This window comes from Coregonus clupeaformis, chromosome 2 (genome assembly GCF_020615455.1).
Source record: "Coregonus clupeaformis isolate EN_2021a chromosome 2, ASM2061545v1, whole genome shotgun sequence".
Taxonomy (NCBI): Eukaryota; Metazoa; Chordata; class Actinopteri; order Salmoniformes; family Salmonidae; genus Coregonus; species Coregonus clupeaformis.
The window spans coordinates 1494733-1522263 of record NC_059193.1 but is presented as its reverse complement, the minus strand read 5'-3'; the positions used below and the strand labels follow the sequence as shown (position 1 = coordinate 1522263).

Below are 27531 nucleotides of genomic sequence, written 5' to 3'. Positions count from 1 at the left end.
ATCAATATTGGTCATTGCGTTGCACTTAATGAGAATCTTTGTTCCTCTCTCTCTCTTATCCCCCCCACCCCCTCTCTCTCACTGACCAGTGGGACTCACAAGTGTTCTGTATGTGAAAGAAATGTGTCTGAAAAGGCCCATGGATATCCATGTCAACATAGTCTGAATGAGGAGTTAATAGTGTTGTGTTTCTGAGACATTCATTGGTCACTGTGTGACATAATGAGGTGTTGTGTTGTCCTCTGGTTCTCTGTTCATATGAGGCATGGCTGACAGTCTAAATAAACTGTTTTCAGATGATGCTATATTAGTCTGCACCAAGTGGAGCATGAAATGAAAGCAATAAATTAGTTTTGTTTTAGATGCGTGAGATGATGAGACAATTGCAGACAGCCAACTCCCATTTTCTGTCGCTGCTGTTTGAAGTCCACAAGAGGATTAGGCCTAATGCTGTGTTTATCAGCCTGACGAGAGCAAACACACACGCACGGACGCACACACACACACACACACACACACACACACACACACACACACACACACACACACACACACACACACACACACACACACACACACACACACACACACACACACACAGACAGACACACACACACACACACCATTAGATACCAATCTACAACACATCGAGGGTATCATATCAAGCATAGGCTCAAAGCTCTCGATCTATACAATAAAAGCCCCACTCCGAACATCCATCGCATCAACCACGCCGTCATATCCCCTTTAATCCTCAATGCTAGCTCCCTTTACAAGCCCCACATCAAGCAAAGCCTCTAAAACACATTACCTTCTGCAATTTTCTCATCATTTCATGCATTCACCAAAAGGAGCTCTCCTTCCCTCTCCTCAGAAGAGCTGAAGATAGTAAAACACTCCTTCAACCCCACTACCCCTAGGGCCACAGCAGACGAGTAGTAGGAGAAAATACATCTATACCAAGACAGAGAGAGAGAGAGAGAGAGAGAGAGAGAGAGAGAGAGAGAGAGAGAGAGAGAGAGAGAGAGAGAGAGAGAGAGAGAGAGAGAGAGAGAGAGAGAGAGAGAGAGAGAGAGAGAGAGAGAGAGAGAGAGAGAGAGAGAGAGAGAGAGAGAGAGAGAGAGAGAGAGAGAGAGAGAGAGAGAGAGAGAGATAGAGGGTAATGATGCCATCTTTCACAGGCCCTCATCCCACCTCCCTCCTGTCTGTTGAGTGTTGCCAGGGGTGTCAGCAGGGCATCTGTATGCAGTGTTACCGCGGTAATTCAGACACACCACGTCAAGCCCCTGCCGAGCGAGCAGAGCCGCAACAGAATGGGGTGCGACTTAACACTCCCCCAGGAGGCTCCATACTGTATGGGCAACATATGTTCTAGCAGTGGGATTGATGTTCCTGTTACAGCTAGACTTACTGTAGATGATTTGGCTATCTCTTCTCTGTGGTTCTTCTTCATTCACCTGCATGGTATTCTTGGTCTGAGTTTGGTTTTCTGTCAACTAGTCTTGTTGTTGGTGGGATTTGTTGCTGGTTTGAAGTTAGGTTATAGTGCAGCTGTGCTCATGGTGAATATCCTTTGATGAGGGATTGGAGACTGACTCAAACCTCACTAGGCACATTTGACTAGGACCAGCAGTTTTTCCTGGTCAGGTCTCACGGTTAGGAAAAACTCATGGCCCTATAGACACAAGGCTGGCTCAGTAGAAGTTCAATAGAACCAGATTCACATTAATTCATTATTCCTCCCTATTGAGTTGGTTGCCTTTGTAATTACTATTCGTCAGTTCAACGTCTATTCCACGTTGGTTCAACATAATTTAATTGAAACGGCTGTGCCCAGTGTGTGCCCAGTGGGATGATGATGGGAGAACGTGGATAGTTGTGCACACTGTCTGTGTCTGTCTGTCTGTCTGACTCTGTCTGTCTGTCTCTCTGTCTATCTTTCTGTCTGTTTGTCTGTCTGCCTCTCTGTCTGTATCTCTGTCTGTTTGTCTTTCTGTCTGTCTCTTTGTCTGTCTGTCTGCCTCTCTGTCTGTCTGTCTGTCTGTCGGTCTCCCTGTCTGTCTGTCTGTCTCTGTCTGTCTTTCTGTCTGTCTGTCTGTCTGTCTGTCTGTCTGTCTGTCTGTCTCACCTCTGATACTCTGGGAATGTTGATGAATCACAGAAAGCTTTGTGTACTCTGTAAGGAAAGGAAAGAGGCGTTTTAGATACTGACGTACTTCTGTACAGACATTTGTCTGCCTTCCTAAATGGGTTTCTATACACAGTGAATTCTTGCCACCCAGCTCCATGCATTCATTTTTCTGCAAGCTGTGGTGTAGGCTATTAGATGTCTCAGCCATAGAACTCCCCAACCCCACAGCCGCCCACACAGCTAAATGTGTTCCCATGGCAACATGACCATTCCCCCTCCTAGGTGTAGTTCCCAGTCACCTGCAGAAACATGCTAGGGGGCTCCAACGAGCCCACATGATGTGACATTGAGGTAGGTGTTGACATCCGGCGTTTGAGTGACTGGGATAGGAAGGCTTGACTGTCCCCACAACTTTGTGTGTTTTAAGGCAACTTTGTGTGTTTTAAGGTAACTTTGTGTGTTTTAAGGTAACTTTATTTGTTTTAAGGTAACGTTGTGTATAGGAAGGCTGTAATGTACAAAGTAGCTCTTGTAGACATGTTTGATGTCAATGTCACTATGCTCCAAATTGCCTGACAACTGACGGTATAGTAATTAAATGAAAAATAATGGTTTCTGTACTATGTCCATGTCAGTGGAGGCTGCTGAGGGGAGGACGGCTCATAATAATGGCTGGAACGGAGTTGATGGAATGGCATCAAACCATGTGTTTGTATTTGATACCATTCCATTAATTCCGCTCCAGCCATTATCACAAGCCCGTCCTCCCCAATTAAGGTGCCACCAACCTCCTGTGGTGCATGTGATATCATGACACATATAGGGGAGTGTAAAATCAACTATCAAGTTGCTTTTCACATTTCATGTATTAAATTCCAAAACATGGAGGAATCACTATGAAATTACACTACTGTTCAAAAGTTTGGGGTCACTTAGAAATGTCCTTGTTTTTTAAAGAAAAGCATTTTATTTGTCCATTAAAAGAACATCAAATTGATCAGAAATACAGTGTAGACATTGTTAATGTTGTAAATGGCTATTGTAGCTGGAAACGGCAGATTTTTTATGGAATATCTACATAGGCATACAGAGGCCCATTATCAGCAACCATCAGTCCTGTGTTCCAATGGCACGTTGTGTTTGCTATTCCAAGTTTATCATTTTAAAAGGCTAAATGATCATTAGAAAACCCTTTTGCAATTATGTTAGCACAGCTGAAAACTGTTGTGCTGATTAAAGAAGCAATTAAACTGGCCTTCTTGAGACTAGTTGAGTATCTGGAGCATCAGCAATTGTGGGTTCGATTACAGGATCAAAATGGCCAGAAACAAATAACTTTCTTCTGAAACTCGTCAGTCTATTCTTGTTCTGAGAAATGAAGGCTATTCCATGTGAGAAATTGCCAAGAAACTGAAGATCTCGTACAACGCTGTGTACTACTCCCTTCACAGAACAGCGGAAACAGGCTCTAACCAGAATAGAAAGAGGAGTGGGAGGCCCCGGTGCACAACTGAGCAAGAGGACAAATACATTAGAGTGTCTAGTTTGAGAAACAGATGCCTCACAGGTCCTCAACTGGCAGCTTCAGTAAATAGTACCCGCAAAACACCAGTCTCAACGTCAACAGTGAAGAGGCGACTCCGGGATGCTGACCATATCTCAGACTGGCCAATAAAAAGAAAATATTAAGATGGGCAAAAGAACACAGACACTGGACAGAGGAAGATTGGAAAAAAGTGTTGTGGACAGAAAAATCGAAGTTTGAGGTGTTCGGATCACAAAGAAGAACATTTGTGAGACGCAGACCAAATGAAAAGATGCTGGAGGAGTGCTTGATGTCATCTGTCAAGCATGGTGGAGGCAATGAGATGGTCTGGGGGTGCTTTGGTGGTGGTAAAGTGGGAGATTTGTACAGGGTAAAAGGGATCTTGAAGAAGGAAGGCTATCACTCCATTTTGCAACGCCATGTCATACCCTGTGGACGGCGATTGATTGGAGCCAATTGCCTCCTACAACAGGACAATGACCCAAAGCACAGCTCCAAACTACGCAATGACTATTTAGGGAAGAAGCAGTCAGCTGGTATTCTGTCTATAATGGAGTGGCCAGCACAGTCGCCAGATCTCAACCCTATTGAGCTGTTGTGGGAGCAGCTTGACCATATGGTATGTAAGAAGTACCCATCAAGCCAATCCAAGTTGTGGGAGGTGCTTCAGGAAGCATGGGGTGAAATCTTCACATTACCTCAACAAATTGACAACTAGAATGCCAAAGGCTGTAATTGCTGCAAATGGAGGATTCTTTGACGAAAGCAAAGTTTGAAGGACACAATTATTATTTCAATTAAAAATCATTATTTATAACCTTGTCAATGACTACATTTCCTATTCATTTTGCTATATTTCCTATTCAAACTCATTTCATGTATGTTTTCATGGAAAACAAGGAAATGTCTAAGTGACCCCAAACTTTTGAACGGTAGTGTATAACGTATATTTGTGTTGGTAGACTACTTAACAATGATAATCTTCCTATTGTCTAATCCTACTGTCCTGTACTGAAACACAACTCTCAAATTCACTCCTGAGCCTGGGAATCAGAGTTTTCCTCTGCTTCCATTGGACACAGATCTCCAGGCAGTCTACCTCAACTAGAACCCTCAACAAGCTTGGCCAGGTTTAAGGTTAGCCTGTTGTAGTACAGCTGCAAGCGCTGTATTTCACCACTATCAGAGCCGGGGTAAAAGGACATCATCCTCTCAGTACAGGGATGGAATGGGAAAGCGCTAAGCGTTGTGTTGTGTTCGGAGGCTTTTTTCTCTGCCTCCCCCGTTCTGCACTGTCATCGCGATTCTCCTGGAAAGCAGTGATGTGGCTATCCCAGACCTTCTACCTTCTACCGTATACCATCCAACCCACTGCCAGATAGCTGCAGGGTGTGTGGTGTGTGTGTGTGTGTCTCTCTCTCTATCTCTCTCTCTCTCTGGGAAAAGCAATGTGATCAGGTAAAGCAGGCAGAAAATCAAAGTAAAACATCCAAACTGTGGAGAGAGGAAGCTGGGAGGAGAAGAGGGGGATTACTGTTGCGTCCTTGGCTTTCCCCCTACCACTGGGGCCTGGTGGAATGGTAGCAACGCTGTCTTCTATGTTTCTGCCCCAGGCTCTGATGAGAGAGGGAGAGGGAGGAGAGGAGAGGATGAAGAGGGAGCGGTAAGCATAACGGATGACATTCAGGTTAACCCAATAAGGTTTATAAACACAGATGATTAACAGTGCCAGCATTAACTCTTTGTGGTCAAGTCCAATACACCTTACCTTTCATATGTTAGGCTCAATGTGCTACCTTTTGAGTCTATCATAACCTAGGTTGGTTGACTCATTCACTTAAACATTTCTGCAGAAACAACAGATAATGGGGTCTGTCTGCCAGCGTTTTAGAGTCCTACAGTACATCAGTGTCACACTACTACAACAGCGGCTAGTATGTTTATGATACTGTCTGTATGATACTGTCTGTGTGTGATACTGTGTGTGTATGATACTGTGTGTGTGTGATACTGTGTGCTTCAAGGGCGAGATTCCATCCTGGATTTATGATGCCCACAGTCATTTAATCATCACTGTCCTCGCTCTCCATCCTCCTCAAAGACGCCTCTTTGTCCCCCTTGGCCATTACCGCCCAAATATAACACCAACAACACTACGCACGTGTCAGAGATTTACAGCGGGAAGACCAACACACTCCTTTCTCTGTGTGTGACCTCTCTCTAAAAGGAGCATTGAGAGGTCCTCTCTCTAAAAGGAGCATTGAGAGGTCCTCTCTCTAAAAGGAGCATTGAGAGGTCCTCTCTCTAAAAGGAGCATTGAGAGGTTAAGTTCTGCTCATCTCCCTCTTCTCCCAAGCATTCCTGTCTGTGGTGACGCCGTGCCAAAGAGGAAGACAGGCGGTATGACCTGTCTGTGGTGACGCCGTGCCAAAGAGGAAGACAGGCGGTATGACCTGTCTGTGGTGACGCCGTGCCAAAGTGGAAGACAGGCGGTATGACCTGTCTGTGGTGACGCCGTGCCAAAGTGGAAGACAGGAGGTATGACCTGTCTGTGGTGACGCCGTGCCAAAAAGGAAGACAGGCGGTATGACCTGTCTGTGGTGACGCCGTGCCAAAGAGGAAGACAGGCGGTATGACCTGTCTGTGGTGACGCCGTGCCAAAGAGGAAGACAGGCAGTATGACCTGTCTGTGGTGACGCCGTGCCAAAGAGGAAGACAGGCGGTATGACCTGTCTGTGGTGACGCCGTGCCAAAGAGGAAGACAGGCGGTATGACCTGTCTGTGGTGACGCCGTGCCAAAGAGGAAGACAGGCGGTATGACCTGCCTGTGGTGACGCCGTGCCAAAGAGGAAGACAGGTGGTATGACCTGTCTGTGGTGACGCCGTGCCAAAGAGGAAGACACGCTGTATGACCTGTCTGTGGTGACGCCGTGCCAAAGAGGAAGACAGGCGGTATGACCTGTCTGTGGTGACGCCGTGCCAAAGAGGAAGACAGGGCGGTATGACCTGTCTGTGGTGACGTGCGTTAAAGAGGAAGACAGGCGGTATGACCTGTCTGTGGTGACGCCGTGCCAAAGAGGAAGACAGGTGGTATGACCTGTCTGTGGTGACGCCGTGCCAAAGAGGAAGACAGGCGGTATGACCTGTGTGTGGTGACGCCATGCCAAAGAGGAAGACACGCTGTATGTTATGTAATAGCATGAATGGTCAGGGGGTCAAGTCACTAAAAGCCCACAGGGCAGTCTTCAGGGCAAATCCTCAAGTGGCCAGCCTGTTAAAATACTCTTTAGAGTGTGAATGTGTGTGTGTGTTAGAGAAAGAGAAGTTGTATGAATGTGTTCCTCTCCTCGGTCAGGGCACAGTGAAGGGTTGAGGATTGTGTGTGTGTGTGTGTGTGTGTGTGTGTACTGAGGAGCTGTAGGAGGGGAGTTGAGGTAATGAGAGGGACCCCCGGGGTATGAGCTTATTTAGGTCTGGGATTGATAGCTCGGGATGGGGGGCACCCTACAGCGCTAGGCTCTGTCATTAGTGCTGGCTGGCTCAGAGGCATGTTGGTGCAGTGTGTGTGACTGTGTGTGTCTTTGTGCCCACCCTAATAGGAATGGTCTTGACAGATTTGGGAATCTTCTGGAGTGGTTGGGGGTGGGTTGTTTGTGTAGACCACCTTCCCTAACCATCACCCTCAGGCACTTGTCAGTCCTGCTGGGAGAATATTCCAGAATTTTTCCAGATCTGTATCTCCTCCCTCCACTAGTTTCTCAATGGGGTATTATACCATGTCTAGCTTTTCTCTGAGTTCAGTAAACCAGCTTCCCTTCTATGGTGTTTCTGTCCATTAGTCATTCTCCGCTGTAGTATCTCTGTTGCATTAAGTTATCCTAATGGAATCGCCACAATTATTGATAATTATTGATAATTATCGTCAATTATGGTAATACACTTTAATAGCAGCCACATCTTCTTCTTTCGATGTACCAATATTTTACTTTGTAAAAGCATGAGATCTGGCAATACATTGCATAGAAAGCTGAATTCTATTTTTCCGATACGACGACGTCACCGTTGCCTGATGACTTGATGAGGGGACGACCCCGGCAGCTTTCTCGTGTAGCTAGTTGTCGACGACCGTGTTATTTGTTTCATTGCCTGTCACTATCCGCCATAATGCAAAAACAGAGCGCTTTTGGAGTGCTGCCAGCCCGATTTCACTCGCTCCTTCCTCTGACCTTTTTGAAAAAGCTTATTTCCATCGCTCTCTCTCACGCTCTGTCATTTCTCTCTCTCTCTCTCCCTTCATTTTTTCCTCTCAGGTAAGGCAGTGGTTGTAATTTGTCACCTGTTTCCAGAGATGGGAGAAAATGGGCTAGCTCAGCTGTGGAGAGCAGTGACAGATTCTTTCAACTATTTTTTTCTCTGTCTCTTAGACTATGAAAATGGGTCGCAAATCTCTGTGCCTTGAGTTATATCTATCTATCTGCACTCTAAATGGGAACTGTTTGGATGATATTTAATGTTTTTTGTACAATTGTATATAACAATTACAATTACAATTGTTATATAATTGTTATATTACAATTGTATATAACGCTAAGAGTGTATCATCTCTTTGAGTCAACCAGCTCTCAGAGTCTCACGTCAGAATTAGACATTCATCCATGTTTCTCAAACTTCACATTTCAAAGTAGTTCCAAACGTCAAATTTGAAAGTGTTTAAGGTTAGGCATTAACATTTTACATTTTAGTAATTTAGCAGACGCTCTTATCCAGAGCGACTTACAGTTAGTGAGTGCATACATTTTCATACTGGCCCCCCCTGGGAAACGAACCCACAACCCTGGCGTTGCAAGCGCCATGCTCTACCAACTGAGCTAGAGGGGACGTAGCTTTTTTTTGTTAGCTTTTACTGCATTGGGCTAAATCAGGGTCACACAGAGTGTTTCTTGGTAGATTTAAACAAATCTACTTTAAAACAAAAGTATACACCTCACACAAAAAAGGGCTTACAAAAAAGAAACACCTGAACCATGTCAGATATAGAGTTGAAATGTATTACATTATGAGTTTGTATCCCAATATTACACTTTATATCACAGAAGACGACTGTTTGACATAGAAACACCAGATTTTCGGGTAAAATAAATAAATAATGTTTATTAATTATAAAATTATGAAAAATATTAATAACATTCCACCGATGAGGCCACTAGGTCATTTGACTGCAGGAAAGGGCTACCTCTGAATTTTTAAGGTTCAGGTGTTAACTCCAAATTCTTAAGGTTAGACATGAACTCCAAATGGTTAAGGTTAAGGTTTGGGATAGGCTTAAAACTAAAATATAAAAAATAACTTTGTATCACTTGATTCAAACTTGCAACCTTTGGAATCAGAGACAGTTGCTTCCAACCATCCGCCATCCCTGTCCACAACACCCTAGCAAAACTAAAACCTACTTGAAGGTAACAGGGCTCACTGTTGCACCTAGTGGCCGGTTCCATGTCATCTCCCGACATCCTCAGACATGGATGGACGTCGAATACTGACTTGTATCACGGGTGACCTGGCTGCTTTGAGTCCACATGATTCCCTGAGAAATTGTAGCGTAGATTATATCCATGGTTACACAATATACATTGATGAGACTGTTTACTGTTTTCATGATGTCATTTGATAGTGTTCAGTGGAGAACCCAGAGTGACCTCAATTAAACCCCTGGTTCTAAATCAGTAGAAGGAAATGTTTAAGACCCCAGACTCCACCTTGGCTATAGACTCCTCCTTTGCTATAGACTCCTCCTCTGCTATAGACTCCTCCTCTGCTATAGACTCCTCCTCTGCTATAGACCTCCTCTGCTATAGACTCCTCCTCTGCTATAGACCTCCTCTGCTATAGATTCCTCCTCTGCTATAGACTCCTCCTCTGCTATAGACTCCTCCTCTGCTATAGACTCCTCCTTTGCTATAGATTCCTCCTCTGCTATAGACTCCTCCTCTGCTATAGACTCCTCCTCTACTATAGACTCCTCCTCTGCTATACAGTTTTAGTGAGAGGCTGGGGGTATTGTAATCCATGGGCTCTACCCTAACCCAGTCACACAATGATGAGGACCCCACAGATGTACCGTTGTCCCCTGCCTGTGTGTGTGTGTTTGTGTGGGTGTGTCTTTGTGTTTGTGTTTGTGTGTGTGTGTGTGTGTGTGTGTGTGTGTGTGTGTGTGTGTGTGTGTGTGTGTAGGGATGAACAGGAGCTCATAGATGGGGTATGGTGGATTAACACAGTCCAATCCCATGTCCTTTGTACAGTGGTGCACGATCCTAAGATCGTTTCAACACACACACACACGCACACACACCCTCACAGAGAAGAGAGATAAATTAAAACTGCAGTTGAAAGGTTTATAATAATCATCATAAAGCCTGTGATTATCAGGCATTCATGTCTAAGAAGTTCATCTTATAGGTCAAGTCTGCTTAGCTACACCGTGCAGCCAGGGTTATAGAGAGAGAGAGAGAGAGAGAGAGAGAGAGAGAGAGAGAGAGAGAGAGAGAGAGAGAGAGAGAGAGAGAGAGCGAGAGAGAGAGGGGGGAGAGGGAGAGAGAGAGAGTCATATCCACCTATAGAGGGATCGATTACTGATGATTACTGGCATGGTTTGTAATGATGCAACTTTCCACACTCCATCGGACAGACCTGATCTCATTATCTCCCGGTGCCGACAGAAAATAAGATTTGCCCGGTGATTCACTGGTTTTGGCACGTCAACAGTTTGGTGGTTTTTGCTGCAGACGGCACAAGCTTGCAGCAGTTAGACTGAGCAATGAGGGAAAAGCGATGAACTTAGCAATGAGGGAAAAGCGATGAACGTAGCAATGAGGGAAAAGCGATGAATGTACCAATGAGGGAAAAGCGATGAATTTACCAATGAGGGAAAAGGGATGAATGTACCAATGAGGGAACTAGAGGAAATGGAACCTCCATCTTCCAGCTTTCTCGTGTGGCTAGTAGTAGGTTGAACGAATGGGAGGCTATGGAGTCTGGCTTTATGAGACCAAAGGAGTGGTAGCTTAGTTGTGTTTGAAAGGGTTATAGTGGTTGAACTTGATGATGGCATTTACAATTTGGTGTCAGCACTGGGGTTGTTATTTAAGGTTGACAATACAGCACTGTGGCCTCTTTTGTTCTGCGTTGCCTTATTTGCCTACGAGGTCACTGTTTACCATATGTTTTCCATACCTCTGTCTCGTTTATCTGGTTAGTCAAATGTAAGGGTGGGGATTTGTTGGCGGTTTCCCTCAAGGCAACAACGTACAGCGTAGGCAGTACAGTAGGTTCTGTCTCATCCTGAATCCAAAACAAGCCGGATCCCAGCTCCACTGCACCTCTCCCTGGGGCACCAAACAGAATCCTCTCTCTCTCTCTGTCTCTCTGTCTCTCTGTCTCTCTCTCTCTCTCTCTCTCTCTCTCTCTCTCTCTCTCTCTCTCCTCTCTCCTTCACTCCCTCTCTCTCCCTTCCATCTTCGTGGTCCTGAGCTGTCTGCTGTGTTGTCAATAGGCTCCCCCCCCTTACATAAGCGGTTTATTATGAGAGGGGGAATAAAGTGTGTCTGTGTGCAGAATGAACCGTTATGATCCCTGATTTATTACCTGCCTCAGTGGCACTGACACGCCTCGGTACTGCTGCCTGTGTGGAGGGAGGGAGGGAGAGGAGCTTTGGGGGGGGACAACAACACCCTCCCTGCCTGGAAATGAAATCAAACCGCAACCGCTCTGCCTGGCTTGTAAGCCTGAGCTGATGAAAGTCTGCTCCCTTGGTGTGTGTGCGTAGGGAGCTGAAACTGTGTGTGTGTGTGTGTGTGGGGGCGGATGGTACCACTCTGTCGACACATTGGCCCACACTGTCTCGATCAAGGGTGTTGACTGGAGGACTCTACCGTAGTACCATCCCATCTCATCAATTACATCGAGAGGATCATCCATTTCAACCACTAACCCACACATACACGCCCCTCAGTCTCTCCATAGGAATAGCACTACACACCCAGAGTCAAGCACACAGACCCAATCATTACAGTGTCAAATAGAAGAGGAAGAGGAGGGGCTGGAGACAGAGACAGGAGCAAAAGGGGACATTTCAGTTCTTGTGAAAGGAGACAGAGGCTGAGGGGGATTTGAGTCTGCGAGGAACACGGTTAGAGAGAGAGGGAAGGAAAGAGAGGAGGAGAGAGGGAGGGAGGACGTGCCGGGACTGAAGATGGTGCTGGGTGGCTGCCGACAGTGGAGAGAGCTGATTTGTCTACACGGTCTGCATTTCGTCCTGCTTGTTTACAGGGGGAATAAGGGCGCTGGGGAGGAGAAGAGATGGAGAGAGAGAGTTGAGGAAAGAGAAGCTGTGTGAACGTGCCTCGTGAAAACAACTATCATCCATATTATCTAGGAACACCATTATAATGTGTTGTGTTTGGCTTGAAATGTCGCTAATGATGTATCCTGGCAATGAGATCATTAATGAATTGATCAATTAGGCTCTATTCTATTCTATAGTTCTAACACCAACGTATTATATAGGCCTACATAAGACCTTGCAAGGCTAATTTCTGGCCTACTGTAAAGTCTAGAGACCTCATACTACATATCCTACGATAATGTCTGCATGCTAATATATGAGTCTCAAATGGTAATCCATTCAATCTTATAGCATCCAATAAATCAACCAGAAATACCGTATACAGGCTACAGTTGATGAATGGAAATAGATGGCCTATTGATAAACTCTCCTTTTGGCGAAGTGGTTATTTGATCTTCCTGTCTGATTTCAGCCTTGTTGTTGTTTGCGTAGTCTTGTGTGGAAGTGTCCATCCGGGCCTAATTGAATAGGGGGCTTCATCAAGTCCCCATAATGGCCCTCGGGTCCCTGCCATGCCCCAACAGAGGGAGGACACACACTGTGGCCATTCAGGAAGCAGTCCCAGAGTCTAACCCAATAAGAGGAGGACGATGACGGGGGCCCAGTAATCTGTCCTGATAACACACTCCGCTGACCGACGTCAGCCCTGATAGCACAGGAGCCCACCGTGAGCCAAGAGTGAGTGTGTGTGTGTGTGTGTGTGTGTGTGTGTGTGTGTGTGAGAGAGAGAGAGCGAGAGAGAGTGGACAGAAAGGAGGGATGGAGGGAGGGAGGGAGGAGGGAGGGAGGGAGGGAGGGAGGGAGGGAGGGAGAGAGAGAGAGAGAGAGAGAGAGAGAGAGAGAGAGAGAGAGAGAGGAGAGCATGTGTTTGTGAATGTGACTTTACCCCTGCAACCAAGGACTGTACCAGTGCCTCGTTCACCAAGGACTGTGCCACCCACTATCTGGGGAATGTGTCTGTGTGCGTGTGTGTGTGTGTGTGTGTGTGTGTGTGTGTGTTTTGTGTGTGTGTGGTGTGGTGTTCGTCAACTTAGTGCACCAAAACCAGAGACCAAACACACTAATTTATATAAAAACCTTGGCTGTGAAGGAGGATGAGAGAGTGTGTGTGTAGCAGTGTGTGTAGCAGTGTGTGTCTGTGTGTGTGTGTGTGTATAGCACAGTGTGTGTAGCAGCAGTGTGTCTCTGAACCTCGGCCTGCTAAAGAGGATTAGAGGGTCTCTGATCAAGTACCGAGGGAGAGAGAGATGGAGAGAGAGAGAGAATGAAAGAGGGAGAGAAAAGAGAGGACAGGCAGACAGATGTCAACAGTTTCTCTCAGATCCAGTGGATTTTGTCTGTCCGGTGTCTTGGCCAGGCCCCTGCTTTGAGATGCATTGACTTGAAGGAAACAGGGAAAAGGAGAAACAAGATATCTAGAATTGACTGTTGCTGCCCAAAGCATTCTCACATCAAACAATGATTCACAGCTTCAGCTGCTGCATAGCTTTCTTACATCATAACTCTTTCCTGAATTTAAAATGACGTTCATCACCTAGGTCTGTCTAATCACATAAGAAGAATGTGAGTTACTCTTACAGTAGGAAATATACATTGAACCTTCGTGTTGACATAACCTGTGGTGGTTCCGTGGGATATCAAGGGCCTAATCTGGGATTAGAGCTCCTAACCTTGATCTTCCAGGGGTATCTGACGGCAGTAATCTCAACCCTAATCCAGGTCTTAATGTAAACACTTGGACCTTTCCCCTCCCTCACTCCCTCCCTCCCTCTTTTCCTTCCTTCTTCTTGGAGGGATGGAGGGATGAGAGCCCCATCTGTCTGTGGTAGCAGTGTGTGTGTGTGTGTATGTGTGTGTATGTGTGTGTGTGTGTGTGTGTGTGTGTGTGTGTGTGTGTGTGTGTGTGTGTGTGTGTGTGTGTGTGTGTGTGTGTGTGTGTGTGTCAGACCTGTAATAATAAGGTCTGGATTCCCCCTCCCAGGGTAATGCTCTTAGCACAGCAGGCAGGATCCGTCTTGTTGTTTTGGGTTCCCTTCCTTCCTTATCTCCCCCTCCTTCCCTCCTTAGCTACCTCTCCTTCCCTCCTTAGCTACCTCTCCTTCCCTCCTTAGCTACCTCTCCTTCCCTCTTTAGCTACCTCTGCTTCCCTCCTTAGCTACCTCTCCTTCCCTCCTTAGCTACCTCTCCTTCCCTCCTTAGCTACCTCTCCTTCCCTCCTTAGCTACCTCTCCTTCCCTCCTTACCTACCTCTGCTTCCCTCCTTAGCTACCTCTCCTTCCCTCCTTAGCTACCTCTCCTTCCCTCCTTAGATACCTCTCCATCCCTCCTTAGCTACCTCTCCTTCCTCCTTAGATACCTCTCCTTCCCTTCTTAGCTACCTCTCCTTCCCTCCTTAGCTACCTCTCCTTCCCTCCTTAGCTACCTCTCCTTCTCTCCTTAGCTACCTCCCCTCCGTAGATACCTCTCCTTCCCTCCTTAGCTACCTCTCCTTCTCTCCTTAGCTACCTCCCATCCTTAGATACCTCTCCTTCCCTCCTTAGATACCTCTCCTTCCCTCCTTATATACCTCTCCTTCCCTCCTTAGATACCTCTCCTTCCCTCCTTAGATACCTCTCCTTCCCTCCTTAGATACCCCTCCTTCTCTCCTTAGCTACCTCTCCTTCCCTCCTTAGCTACCTCTCCTTCCCTCCTTAGCTACCTCTCCTTCCCTCCTTAGCTACCTCTGCTTCCCTCCTTAGCTACCTCTCCTTCCCTCCTTAGCTACCTCTCCTTCCCTCCTTAGCTACCTTTCCTTCCCTCCTTAGCTACCTCTCCTTCCCTCCTTAGCTACCTCTGCTTCCCTCCTTAGCTACCTCTCCTTCCCTCCTTAGCTACCTTTCCTTCCCTCCTTAGCTACCTCTCCTTCCCTCTTTAGCTACCTCTGCTTCCCTCCTTAGCTACCTCCCATCCTTAGATACCTCTCCTTCCCTCCTTAGATACCTTTCCTTCCCTCCTTAGCTACCTCTCCTTCCTCCTTAGATACCTCTCCTTCCCTCCTTAGCTACCTCTCCTTCCCTCCTTAGCTACCTCTCCTTCCCTCCTTAGCTACCTCTCATTCTCTCCTTAGCTACCTCCCCTCCGTAGATACCTCTCCTTCCCTCCTTAGCTACCTCTCCTTCCCTCCTTAGCTACCTCTCCTTCTCTCCTTAGCTACCTCTCCTTCCCTCCTTAGCTACCTCTCCTTCTCTCCTTAGCTACCTCCCATCCTTAGATACCTCTCCTTCCCTCCTTAGATACCTCTCCTTCCCTCCTTAGCTACATCTCCTTCCCTCCTTAGCTACATCTCCTTCCCTCCTTAGATACCTCTCCTTCTCTCCTTAGCTACCTCCCATCCTTAGATACCTCTCCTTCCCTCCTTAGCTACCTCTCCTTCCCTCCTTAGATACCTCTCCTTCTCTCCTTAGCTACCTCCCATCCTTAGATACCTCTCCTTCCCTCCTTAGATACCTCTCTTTCCCTCCTTAGCTACCTCTCCTTCCCTCCTTAGATACCTCCTCCTTCCCTCCTTAGCTACCTCTCCTTCCCTCCTTAGCTACCACTCCTTCCCTCCTTAGCTATCTCTCCTTCCCTCCTTAGATACCTCTCCTTCCTGAGCTGTTTGCTTGTGTTAGATGATGTTAGGGACTAGTGTTGTGTTTACCAGGAGCAGGGGCACAGCCTGAGCCTAAAATCACTTTGTAGGATGATGCACTGCCTTTGTAGGATGATGCACTGTCTTTGAAGGATGATGCACTGCCATTGTAAGATGATGCACTGCCTTTGTAGGATGATTCACTACCTTTGTAGGATGATGCACTGCCTTTGTAAGATGATGCACTGCCTTTGTAGGATGATGCACTGCCTTTGTAGGATGATGCACTGCCTTTGTACGATGATGCATTGCCTTTGTAGGATGATGCACTGCCTTTGTAGGATGATGCACTGCCTTTGTAGGATGATGCACTGCCTTTGTAGGATGATGCACTGCCTTTGTAGGATGATGCTCTGCCTTTGTAGGATGATGTACTGCCTTTGTAGGATGATGCACTGCCTTTGTAGGATGATGCACTACCTTTGTAGGATGATGCTCTGCCTTTGTTGCAGGTGTAATAAATTGCTTTTAAATGCCAATGTACATGATCAGTGTGTGTGTTTGTGTGTGTGTGTGTGTTTGTGTGTGTGTTTTTGTGTTTGAGTGTGTGTTTTTGTGTGTGTGTTTGTGTGTGTGTGCGGTTGTTTGTTTCAACATGCTTGTGTGTGTGTTTGTATAGTCTCACTGGTTTGTGTGTGTGTGTATGTGTGTGTGATGGATTATCCTGGGTGAGTGTAGGGTGTTTCCCTATCCCAGCTCAGTGAGTGTACTGTAGGATTGGTAGTGACTGTTATCCCTGTGATCATTGCCAGGGCTCAGTGGGAGCTGCAGGGATTAGTCTGTTCATCTGTGCCACCTCTCCTCCATGCCACTGTGCCATCTCCACTGATGGGCACGGCCACAGCACTGAACTGAGGGACCTATCTAGTTGTAGACTGTATCCGTATGTACTCTCTTCTTTTCTCTCGTCTTCCTCCTGTATTCTTCTCTTTCTTTAATGTAGGGTCATAGTATCTCTGTTTGTCTTCTTTACCTCTCTTCCTCCCTCTCTTCTCTCGTTCCATTATAGTATCATAGTATCTCTAGCTGTCTCTGTTTATTCTCTCTGTCTGCCTCTCTCACTCTCTCCCTCCTCTCTCTTTTATCAGTAGGTATCTCTGTCTGCCTCTCTCCCTCCTCTCTCTTTTATCAGTAGGTATCTCTGTCTGCCTCTCTCCCTCCTCTCTGTTTTATCAGTAGGTATCTCTGTCTGCCTCTCTCCCTCCTCTCTGTTTTATCAGTAGGTATCTCTGTCTGCCTCTCTCCTTCCTCTCTGTTTTATCAGTAGGTATCTTATTACATTATAATCTAATCTGTTTACCTGCGTGTTGGTATCATTCCCATCTATGTGTGTTGTTGTCATCTTTCTCCATTAACCCTGTGACAGATTACCGCCTGATAAAAGTGTAAAGATCTGGGTGGGTTTTGTGAATGTAAAGGATTATAGCGTAATTACCCTACTTTTCCCCACTCATAATCTCCCGTAATCCCATTTGACTCATATGTTTTGTGTTAGATGTTTCAGAGCGGGTTTTTATATTTGGAGAAGTTAATCTGTTTACAAAAGAGTCAGACAGTTTTTTCTCAATTTTCCCCATTTATTTCCACCATGAAGACGTCGGCATACATTCACTGTTCCAGTGCTCCTACTCATCAGCGAACCTATTCAACCTATTAATAGCTGGAGTGGGTTGTGTCTTGGTTCAGCTATGCAGTGGTTGACCTTGACTAGCTAGCTGTAACCTCTGAAATGCCTGTGTTATCATCACTCAATAGCGGACATATCTATTGTTGAAGTCTTGTGCTTTTGTTTATGTGTGCTGTTATCTATTAGACAGACGGGCTGAGAGCCAGACAATATTATGCAGTCTACGCCCCCCCGTCTGTCTGTCTGTCTGTCTGTCTGTCTGTCTGTCTGTCTGTATGTCTCTGTCACAGTATGTCTGTATGTATGTCTCTGTCACAGTCTTTCTGTCTGTCACAGTCTTTCTGTCTATCTGCTAGTCTGTCTGTCTCTGTCTGTCTCTGTCTGTCTGTCCATATGTCTGTCCGTCTGTCTGTCTATCTCTCTGTCACAGTCTGTCTGTCTGTCTGTCTGCCTGTGTCGCAGTCTGTCTGTATGTCTGTCTGTCTGTCTGTCTGTCTGTCTGTCTGTCTGTCTGTCTGTCTGTCTGTCTGTCTGCCTGTGTCACAGTCTGTCTGTCACAGTCTGTCTGTCTGTATTTCTCTGTCTGTCTGTCTGTCTGTCTGTATGTCTCTGTCTTTCCTCTGTCAGTTTGTCCGTCTGGCCGTCAGTCCGTCTGTCCATCCGTCCGTCACAGTCTGTCACAGTCTGTTCAACAGCCAGTCTGTCAGTCAGTCTGTCTGTCTGTCTGTCTGTCTGTCTGTCTGTCTGTCTGTCTGCCTGTCTGTCTGTCTGCCTGTCTGCCTGTCTGTCTGTCTATCTGTCACTAGGTTAGCCTTATCTCAGGTTCACAGGTGGGAGGCAGACTGAGCTCATCAGTAAGGCTGGCGCATTAGTAAGGGAGGGAGAGCTCTGATGTTTTGCTGGTAGAGAGAGCGAGACAGAGAGGGAGACAGAGAGACTTGGAGCCTCATCCCTTGACGGAGTGTAACCTTGACGATGCCTATTCACCTGGTTGGCATGGATCGGCTCAGACGCCTGCAGAGGAACCGATCAATATTTCTGCTACTTGTTTTTGACTTCTCCTCCTCCTCCTCCTCCTCCTCCTCCTCCTCCTCCTCCTGCTCCTCCTCTACCTCCTCCTCCTCCTCCTCCTCCTCCTCCTCCTCCTCTTCTCCTCTCTTCTCTGCTTCTTTCTTTCTCTACCATAGGACTTTATCAGATTTAGCTGGTTTGTGGCGCGCCTCACCGTCTCTCCCCACAAACCAAATAATGCCTCTAATTTGCATGGGCACAGTTTAGGGATGTTAATGCATTTTGTGATTTTTCATCTTTCAGGCACAAAGACAATTTTTTAATGAAAAAGCATAAATATCCAATTATTTCTGAAAGTGGAGAGCACATACAGTATACACACACATACACACACACACACACACACACACACACACACACACACACACACACACACACACACACACACACACACACACACACACCTCATACTGCACTGCATGGTGTTTTTCCCACATATCCAGCAAAGCCTTGAGTGTGAGAGAGAGTGTGGCCCCAAACATGAATTCATTAGCATCCTTTGATGTGCTGGCACAGCATGTGGCCTGGAGTTACTGTGTGTGATTACTGTGGGTAGATCTGGCAATCGCAGGGCTACCTACAGTGGGGGAAAAAAGTATTTAGTCAGCCACCAATTGTGCAAGTTCTCCCACTTAAAAAGATGAGAGAGGCCTGTAATTTTCATCATATGTACACGTCAACTATGACAGACAAATTGAGGAAAAAAAATCCAGAAAATCACATTGTATGATTTTTAATGAATTTATTTGCAAATTATGGTGGAAAATAAGTATTTGGTCACCTACAAACAAGCAAGATTTCTGGCTCTCACAGATCTGTAACTTCTTCTTTAAGAGGCTCCTCTGTCCTCCACTCGTTACCTGTATTAATGGCACCTGTTTGAACTTGTTATCAGTATAAAATACACCTGTCCACAACTTCAAACAGTCACACTCCAAACTCCACTATGGCCAAGACCAAAGAGCTGTCAAAGGACACCAGAAACAAAATTGTAGACCTGCACCAGGCTGGGAAGACTGAATCTGCAATAGGTAAGCAGCTTGGTTTGAAGAAATCAACTGTGGGAGCAATTATTAGGTAAAAACTCAACTCGTCGTGTTTGGAGGACAAAGAATGCTGAGTTGCATCCAAAGAACACCATACCTACTGTGAAGCATGGGGGTGGAAACATCATGCTTTGGGGCTGTTTTTCTGCAAAGGGACCAGGACGACTGATCCGTGTAAAGGAAAGAATGAATGGGGACATGTATCGTGAGATTTTGAGTGAAAACCTCCTTCCATCAGCAAGGGCATTGAAGATGAAACGTGGCTGGGTCTTTCAGCATGACCATGATCCCAAACACACCGCCTGGGCAACGAAGGAGTGGCTTCGTAAGAAGCATTTCAAGGTCCTGGAGTGGCCTAGCCAGTCTCCAGATCTCAACCCCATAGAAAATCTTTGGAGGGAGTTGAAAGTCCGTGTTGCCCAGCGACAGCCCCAAAACATCACTGCTCTAGAGGAGATCTGCATGGAGGAATGGGCCAAAATACCAGCAACAGAGTGTGAAAACCTTGTGAAGACTTACAGAAAATGTTTGACCTGTGTCATTGCCAACAAAGGGTATATAACAAAGTATTGAGAAACTTTTGTTATTGACCAAATACTTATTTTCCACCATAATTTGCAAATAAATTCATTAAAAATCCTACAATGTGATTTTCTGGAAAAAATAATCTCATTTTGTCTGTCATAGTTGACGTGTACCTATGATGAAAATTACAGGCTTCTCTCATCTTTTTAAGTGGGAGAACTTGCACAATTGGTGGCTGACTAAATACTTTTTCCCCCACTGTATAGGACACAGAGACACACAAGCAGATAGGTACACATGCACACACACACACACACACACACACACACACACACACACACACCTTGAAGAGACACACATACACACACACACATACTCACACACACACACACACACTGCTTGGTACTCAGCATTAAGGAGATAGATTGGGTGTCCTGTCCAGGGGGTGTACTTGTACATCAACCCACTGGGCATAAACTGGTTGAATCAATGTTGTTTCCACGTCATTTCAACCCCCCAAAAATCAATGTGATGTCGTTGACTCAACGTGGAAAACGGATTGGGTTTGCAAAAAAGTCATCAACGTAAAGGCATTTCGTATGTTTTTACCCAACTTTTAACCTAAATCCAATGACATGGTGAATTATTTTGTTAATTTCACCTTGAATTCAAATCAGTTGACAACTCAACCAAATGTAAATCAAAAATAGACGTTGAACTGACATCTGTGCCCAGTGGGAAGCTGCCTCACACTACAGAGGCAGGAGATAGACTCCTGCTCCTATGAGCTGTTCCAGCTAAACAAGCCAAGGCTTCTTACTTCCTGTGTACAAAGGTGAAGAAAAGGCACACATAATGTAGATGTAGATAAACAATGTGTTTGAATGTTCAGGGCTGTGTGTGTTGTATGAATTGGAACATGGCTGAGCCACTCAGATTTAATTAATGGCGTGCGATGATCAGCAGGCAAAGGCAAATAGGAGCTAAATGAGCTTCCCGATGGGCAGGATAATTGCATGTCACCGACGGTTTCAGGTCGCGATCATCATACATTCTTGAAGGCGCCAAAGCCAGCTGGTTATTTCTGTGTTAGTGTGTGTGTGTGTGTGTGTGAGAGAGAGAGAGAGAGAGAGAGAGAGAGGGATAGTGTTTGTATGTGCGATGTGTGTGTGTGTGTGTGTGTGTGTGTGTGTGTGTGTGTGTGTGTGTGTGTGTGTGTGTGTGTGTGTGCGTGTGTTTGCACCTGCCACAGAGAACGAGATGATATGTGTAACCATCGACACTTCAGGTTCTGTGATATTCCACCTTCATTCCTTCCATCCATCCCCCCCTCCCGATTTCTCTCTTTTGCTATTTACAGTTGAATGAAGTTGTTGAGGTATTTCCAGCTGAGCACTTTGTTATCCAGGTACTCTGTCCCCCGCTGGTAAATTAGAGTTGGGAGCTCACAGCAGCTCCCTGTGTAAGATTAATATTACAACAGTCCTTTATTTTTAGTCGAGGCAGAGAGCCCAATGCCCTTTCATTAGTCCTTCTTCAGTCCTTGAGTTCTCCCCCCCCTTTCTTCTTCCTTTGACCGCCTACTTCTTTACCTTTTCCAAGGAGAAATTATTACTCTTTCTTTCTCCATCTTTCTCTCTCTCTCTCTCTCTCTCTCTCTCTCTCTCTCTCTCTCTCTCTCTCTCTCTCTCTCTCATTCTCTGGCACTCATCTTTCTCTCTCTCTCTCTCTCTCTCTCTCTCTCTCTGGCACTCACCTTCTTTCTCTCTCTCTCTCTCTCTCTCTCTCTCTCTCTCTCTCTCTCTCTCTCTCTCTCTCTCTCTCTCTCTCTCCCTCTCTCTCTCTCTCTCTCGATCTCTGGCATTCATCCTCTTTCTCTCTCTCTCTCTCTCTCTCTCTCTCTCTCTCTCTCTCTCTCTCTCTCTCTCTCTCTCTCTCTCTCTCTCTCTCTGGCACTCACCCTCTCACTCTCTCTCGCTCTCTCTCAAATGTGTTAACCCATCGGCTGATCTGTTCTTTTCTCTCAGTAATATGAGTCAGAGTGAGTGTGATCAGATTGCAGCCCAGTTGGGGGGGTTCCATGATTGCTCCTCACCAGGAGATTTCACCTGGAGATACCAAGTAACTATCTGATCGGAGCTATCTGTCAATGTGGGAGAAATAATCCCCCTGGGCAAAAACTGTTTGAATCAACATTCAAAACTGATTGGATTTGCAAAAAGCCATCAACCTAATCACATTTAATATTTTTTTCACCCAATCTTAACCTATATCCAATGACATGGTGACATTTTTTATTGATTTCACATGAATTCACATTAGTTGACAACTCAACCAAATGTAAATCAAAACTAGACGTTGAACTGACGTCTGTGCCCAGTGCGATGGGCTCAACCTAACACTGACTCATACATGTACATGCAAATGATACAATGTGATATGATATGACAAGATAAGATACAATATTATATGATACAATACATGATTGTCCATTGACATGGAAATTCATTTTGTTAGCCCGGAGGTACAGATGTAGGATCTTAATTTGATCACCCGGTTGCAGGAGAACTTTCCTGCAATGCAGGACATTTAAAACTTGCAGTGGAATGACCAAAGTGCCCTCTAGTGGCCTCATGGGTGGAATGTTATTAATCTTTTTCGTAATTTCATAACTAATCAACGTTATATATATATATATTTTAATGCTGAAAACAATGATAGAGCTACAATGAAGAACAGTGAGTGTGAGATTTGTTTAGCATCAGTGTAATTAATGCAAGAGTGTGTGTGTGTGGTGTGTGTGTCAGCAGTGTTGTGGAGGCTGACCCTGGATACCACGCAGGTGATCACCTGTTCATGGGGGAGAGCTAATGAGCAGTTGGAAGCACAGGGGACTGCAGTGTTTACAGGAAATGCTCTCCTCATTTCCTCTTGGTGTGTTTTATGTACTGTGTAGCCTTTATTTCTGTGCGTTTCAACATACAGAACATACTCTATATGTATCTCTGTGTGGGTACTGTGTTTGTGTGTGTGTGTGTGTGTGTGTATAGGCAAGGAGGAACAGTAGTGGGATATTGCTGAGGCTTGACAAACGACCCAGGGACTGACGAGGCGCTTGTTTCTGCAACCACTAGCACTTCCTCCTAATTGCTCCACCTCTGCCCATAAACTCTGTGTGTGTGTGTGAGTGTGTGTGTGTGTGTACTGTGTGTGTGTAGAGTGTTAGAGCTATGTCTCCTAGCCATGTCAGCAGGTGGGAAGCTCTATCTGGAGAAAAGAGGGAAAAATCACCAAAGCATGCAAATCACACTCTGAGGGGAGAATCAATTATGAGTGGAGCAGCCTGGCTGTGAGGGATGTGATGGGATGTAAGGGGCCCATGCAGAGACACAGAGACGGTGTATGACCAAAGATAACCCCCCCCGGGTCCTACATTAGCCCTCTGACAACACACAGTCCCCTACTCACACCATGGTTCTCTCAGACTTTATACCCTCTTTCTCGTTGTCTCACTGTCTCGCTTGATGTCTTCTGTCTGTCTCTGAAAGGTTCAGATGGGTTTGGACTTGATAATGTATGTCTCTCTTTTTCTGCTGCCTTATTGCCTTTTTATTAGTGCAGTGCTCTGTATGATAAATATGTCTGATACTCTGTTTGATAAATATGTCTGATACTCTGTATGATAAATGTGTATGGAGACTGTATGATAAATGTGTATGGAGACTCTGTATGATAAATGTGTATGTAGACTCTTTATGTAGACACGTGAATGTTGTCTTTTTGTGTTTCCCACCTTATATTTATCTTCTCTTCTCCAGGTATAGAATGACCTCAATCCCAAGAGAGGCCTGATCACGGATTGGCTGAGAGTACTGGACCGAGCCCCTTCTAGCCCTCCCTGAAGCCCCGGACCATGGAGTCCCACCACACCAGGACACGGACTACCTGTCTGACCCTATGCTGCTTCCTGTTGGCCCTGGCCCTCCCTCTCTCCTTGGCATCCAGGCCCCTCCCCCATGCCCCCGACGGCGCCGCCATCATCACCGCCTCCATCGACGTAGCCGAGGAGGAGGACTATAGCACGTTCAGCGCAGAGAACCCTGAGTGGAAGTTCAACCACGTGGCCGTGGACGAACGCAACGGCAACGTGTACCTAGGAGCGGTCAACCGCATCTACAAACTCTCCCCCGACCTAAATGTACAGGTGTACCACGAGACTGGCCCCGACGAGGACAACCGCAAGTGCTACCCGCCACGCATCGTGCAGCCCTGCAGCGAGCCGCTATCTCTCACCAACAACGTCAACAAGATGCTGCTGATGGACTACCGGGAGAACCGGCTACTAGCCTGTGGTAGTCTCTATCAGGGCATCTGTAAACTCCTCCGCCTGGATGACCTGTTCAAGCTGGGAGAGCCTTTCCACAAGAAGGAGCACTACCTGTCTGGGGTCAACGAGAGCGGTTCGGTGTTCGGCGTCATCGTGTCGTACGGGGACTCCTCGCCCGACAAGCTGTTTGTGGCCACGGCAGTGGATGGCAAGCCCGAGTACTTCCCCACCATCTCCAGCCGCAAGCTGGCGCGCAACTCGGAGGAGGACAGCATGTTCGCCTACGTCTTCCACGACGAGTTCGTGGCATCCATGATCAAGATCCCGTCAGACACGTTCACCATCGTGCCGGACTTCGACATCTACTACGTCTACGGATTCGGCTCGGGTAACTTCGTCTACTTCCTTACACTGCAGCCGGAGATGGGGAATGGGCCGACCGCCGGCTCCTCCTCCGCGGGGCGGGAACAGGTGTACACTTCTAAAATAGTCCGGCTGTGTAAAGACGACACAGCGTTTAACTCGTATGTGGAGGTGCCCCTGGGCTGTGTGAAGGGGGGCGTGGAGTACCGGCTTCTACAGGCAGCCTACCTCTCCAAGGCGGGGGCCATATTGGGGCGCTCGCTTGGTGTGGGGCCCGACGATGACGTTCTCTTCACCGTCTTCTCCAAGGGCCAGAAGCGCCGGCCGCGCGAGGCCTCGCAGGAGTCAGCGCTGTGCGTGTTCGCCCTGCGGGAGATCAACGAGCGCATCAAGGAACGGCTGCAGTCATGCTACAAGGGTGAGGGCACCCTGGACCTGGCCTGGCTCAAGGTCAAAGACATCCGCTGCAGCAGCGCTGTGAGTACCAAACACACACACACACACACACACACACACACACACACACACACACACACACACACACACACACACACACACACACACACACACACACACTACTTAACACCTACACAGAATACACTTAGGGCAGTGTTAACCAACCATTTTCACACCTCATCCATCGAATCAAGGTCTTGATGATTTTTTTTATTTTTATTTTACCTTTATTTAACTAGGCAAGTCAGTTAAGAACAAATTCTTATTTACAATGACGGCCAAACCCCGGACGGCGCTGGGCCAATTGTGCGCCGCCCTATGGGACTCCCAATCACGGACGGTTGTGATACAGCCTGGAATCAAACCAGGGGGTCTGTAGTGACGCCTCAAGCACTGAGATGCAGTGCCTTAGACTGCTGCGCCACTTGACTTTGTCATTCGACATCAATTTTGTTCACCACAAACCAGTGTGGCGCGTATGTTGAATACAGTCCTATTTACCTTGTGTTACCAATAATGGAATACAAGAGTAGGGATTCATAAGTGAGCTGTATTCAACTTCAACACTGTGTTAAATCTGTTCTACATTCTGACAATGAAACACGTAGTAACAAGAGGTGCATATTTAGGGTGTTTTTAGTTTATTCTACTAAATGAAACATGAAGGCTCATCACCCACACTACACAACAGTACCATAATGAGAGTTTTGTCTCACTCTGAAGGTATATTAGAGACGCCATGTTTCTGGGTGGGCTGCTGCACCATTGGATTAATTTGAAGTATTAACCAGCTCCGGGATCTGTTTCTCTATTCCTCTTAGAGGGTTGGGCAACTCACTCTCATAAGTAATTAACACAATCTACCTCACTCCTTCGTGATATTAGCAATTCAATAACACATTTCAATTGATCTCTTCAGGTTAAATCACACGTCAACAGTGTCTCTCAAAGCAAAGCAGAGCTTTGATGAGACGCAACAGCATTTTAAAAAAAATTGCTACCGCTCCTCCTCAGGTAAAACGCAGACAAGCTGAAGAAACAAGAAATTGCCTTCCCTTGGAGAGTCCATTTATTACTGTGATGACATTTCACTGAATAGCAGTCACTGCCAAATGAATAGCAGTCACTGCCAAATGAATAGCAGTCAGGCAGGGTTCTCCACAGCTGCTATGCTGTGCTGAACATTAGCTAATAAACAAACCCATCAGTGGGTCTTAATGCAGGGGACCTCGCTCCTTAGTCTAAAGAGCTCCCCTGCTATCTCTACTGTTCACTATAGTTTCCTGCAGTTTCACTCCTATAGGATTGACAAAGGCGCTGCGTAAAGTCACACAATCTGCAGTTACGTTGTGATTAATGTACTGTATGGATGTTTCTGGAAACTGTCTAAAGTGAGGGATGACGTAACACTGACGTTGCGTTAGGTATCTTCAAATTCCTCAGACTTTTCTGGAAGACATGAGCTTGTTAGTGCTTGTGAGCCTCTCTTTTAGTTCATTTGGGGAGTGTCGAAAGTTGTACAGTCACAAAGACTAATTAATTCATTAATTTATCTGTGCTAGTGTGTACAAGTTTGTACGGGTCTGACTGTGCTGTGATTAAATACATGAAGTTGTCCCTATCGGTGCAATGACATGACTAATCTTAGTCTCTAGAGGAAGGGTGTGATTCTCAGATTCCCAGATTCTACCCTTCTCCTCCTTTTACAGTTTGATTCAGAGGGACTATCTCAACTGAAGAACAGAGAACTTGTATCATAGGCGTGCGGCGTGCTGCTCACTGTGTTTCCGGCGAGGGATTAATCAGTGGTGGCGTGTGCCGTCGTTGGGGGGTGGTGGTGGGAGGATACGGGGTTAGCGGTGAGGAATGGTGCCATTTCAGCACGTGCCACAGTATGGCGACCTCAGTATGAATTAGAGGCGGGCGCCGTCACTAAGCCCCAGCCTGGAGATGGATGGCCCTTACTCTCCCCTGGCCGCTCTGTCACTATGGATACTAGAACCTTTTCCCTTAAAGGCAGGGAGAAGCACTTTGATTATACGGCAAAGAAAAAAAAAAAAAAAAAAGATGTCTGAAGATTTTTTAAATGATTGATATTCAAGGAGGGGGGTTGCATAAATGATTGCCTGGTTTTACAGGGATTTGACTTGTTCATAACAAAAAAGTATTTAGTCAGCCACCAATTGTGCAAGTTCTCCCACTCCCAAAGATGAGAGAGGCCTGTAATTTTCATCATAGGTACACGTCAACTATGACAGACAAATTGAGGAAAAAAAATCCAGAAAATCACATTGTAGGATTTTTTATGAATTTATTTGCACATTATGGTGGAAAATAAGTATTTGGTCACCTACAAACAAGCAAGATT

General features: G+C 46.2%; 1 protein-coding gene across 3 annotated transcripts in view; it reads left to right on the top strand.

Moving 5' to 3' along the window:
- LOC121550041 (plexin-A4-like) overlaps positions 1–27531 on the top strand; it is a 415766-nt gene that overhangs the window by 16472 nt on the left and 371763 nt on the right. For all 3 annotated transcript variants that reach the window (XM_041862120.2, XM_045225661.1, XM_045225663.1), the window contains exon 2: positions 23836–25184. In XM_041862120.2, the coding sequence (XP_041718054.2) occupies positions 23931–25184 (1254 nt within the window). In that variant the 5' untranslated portion in view covers positions 23836–23930. The remainder of the gene's footprint in view (positions 1–23835; positions 25185–27531) is intronic.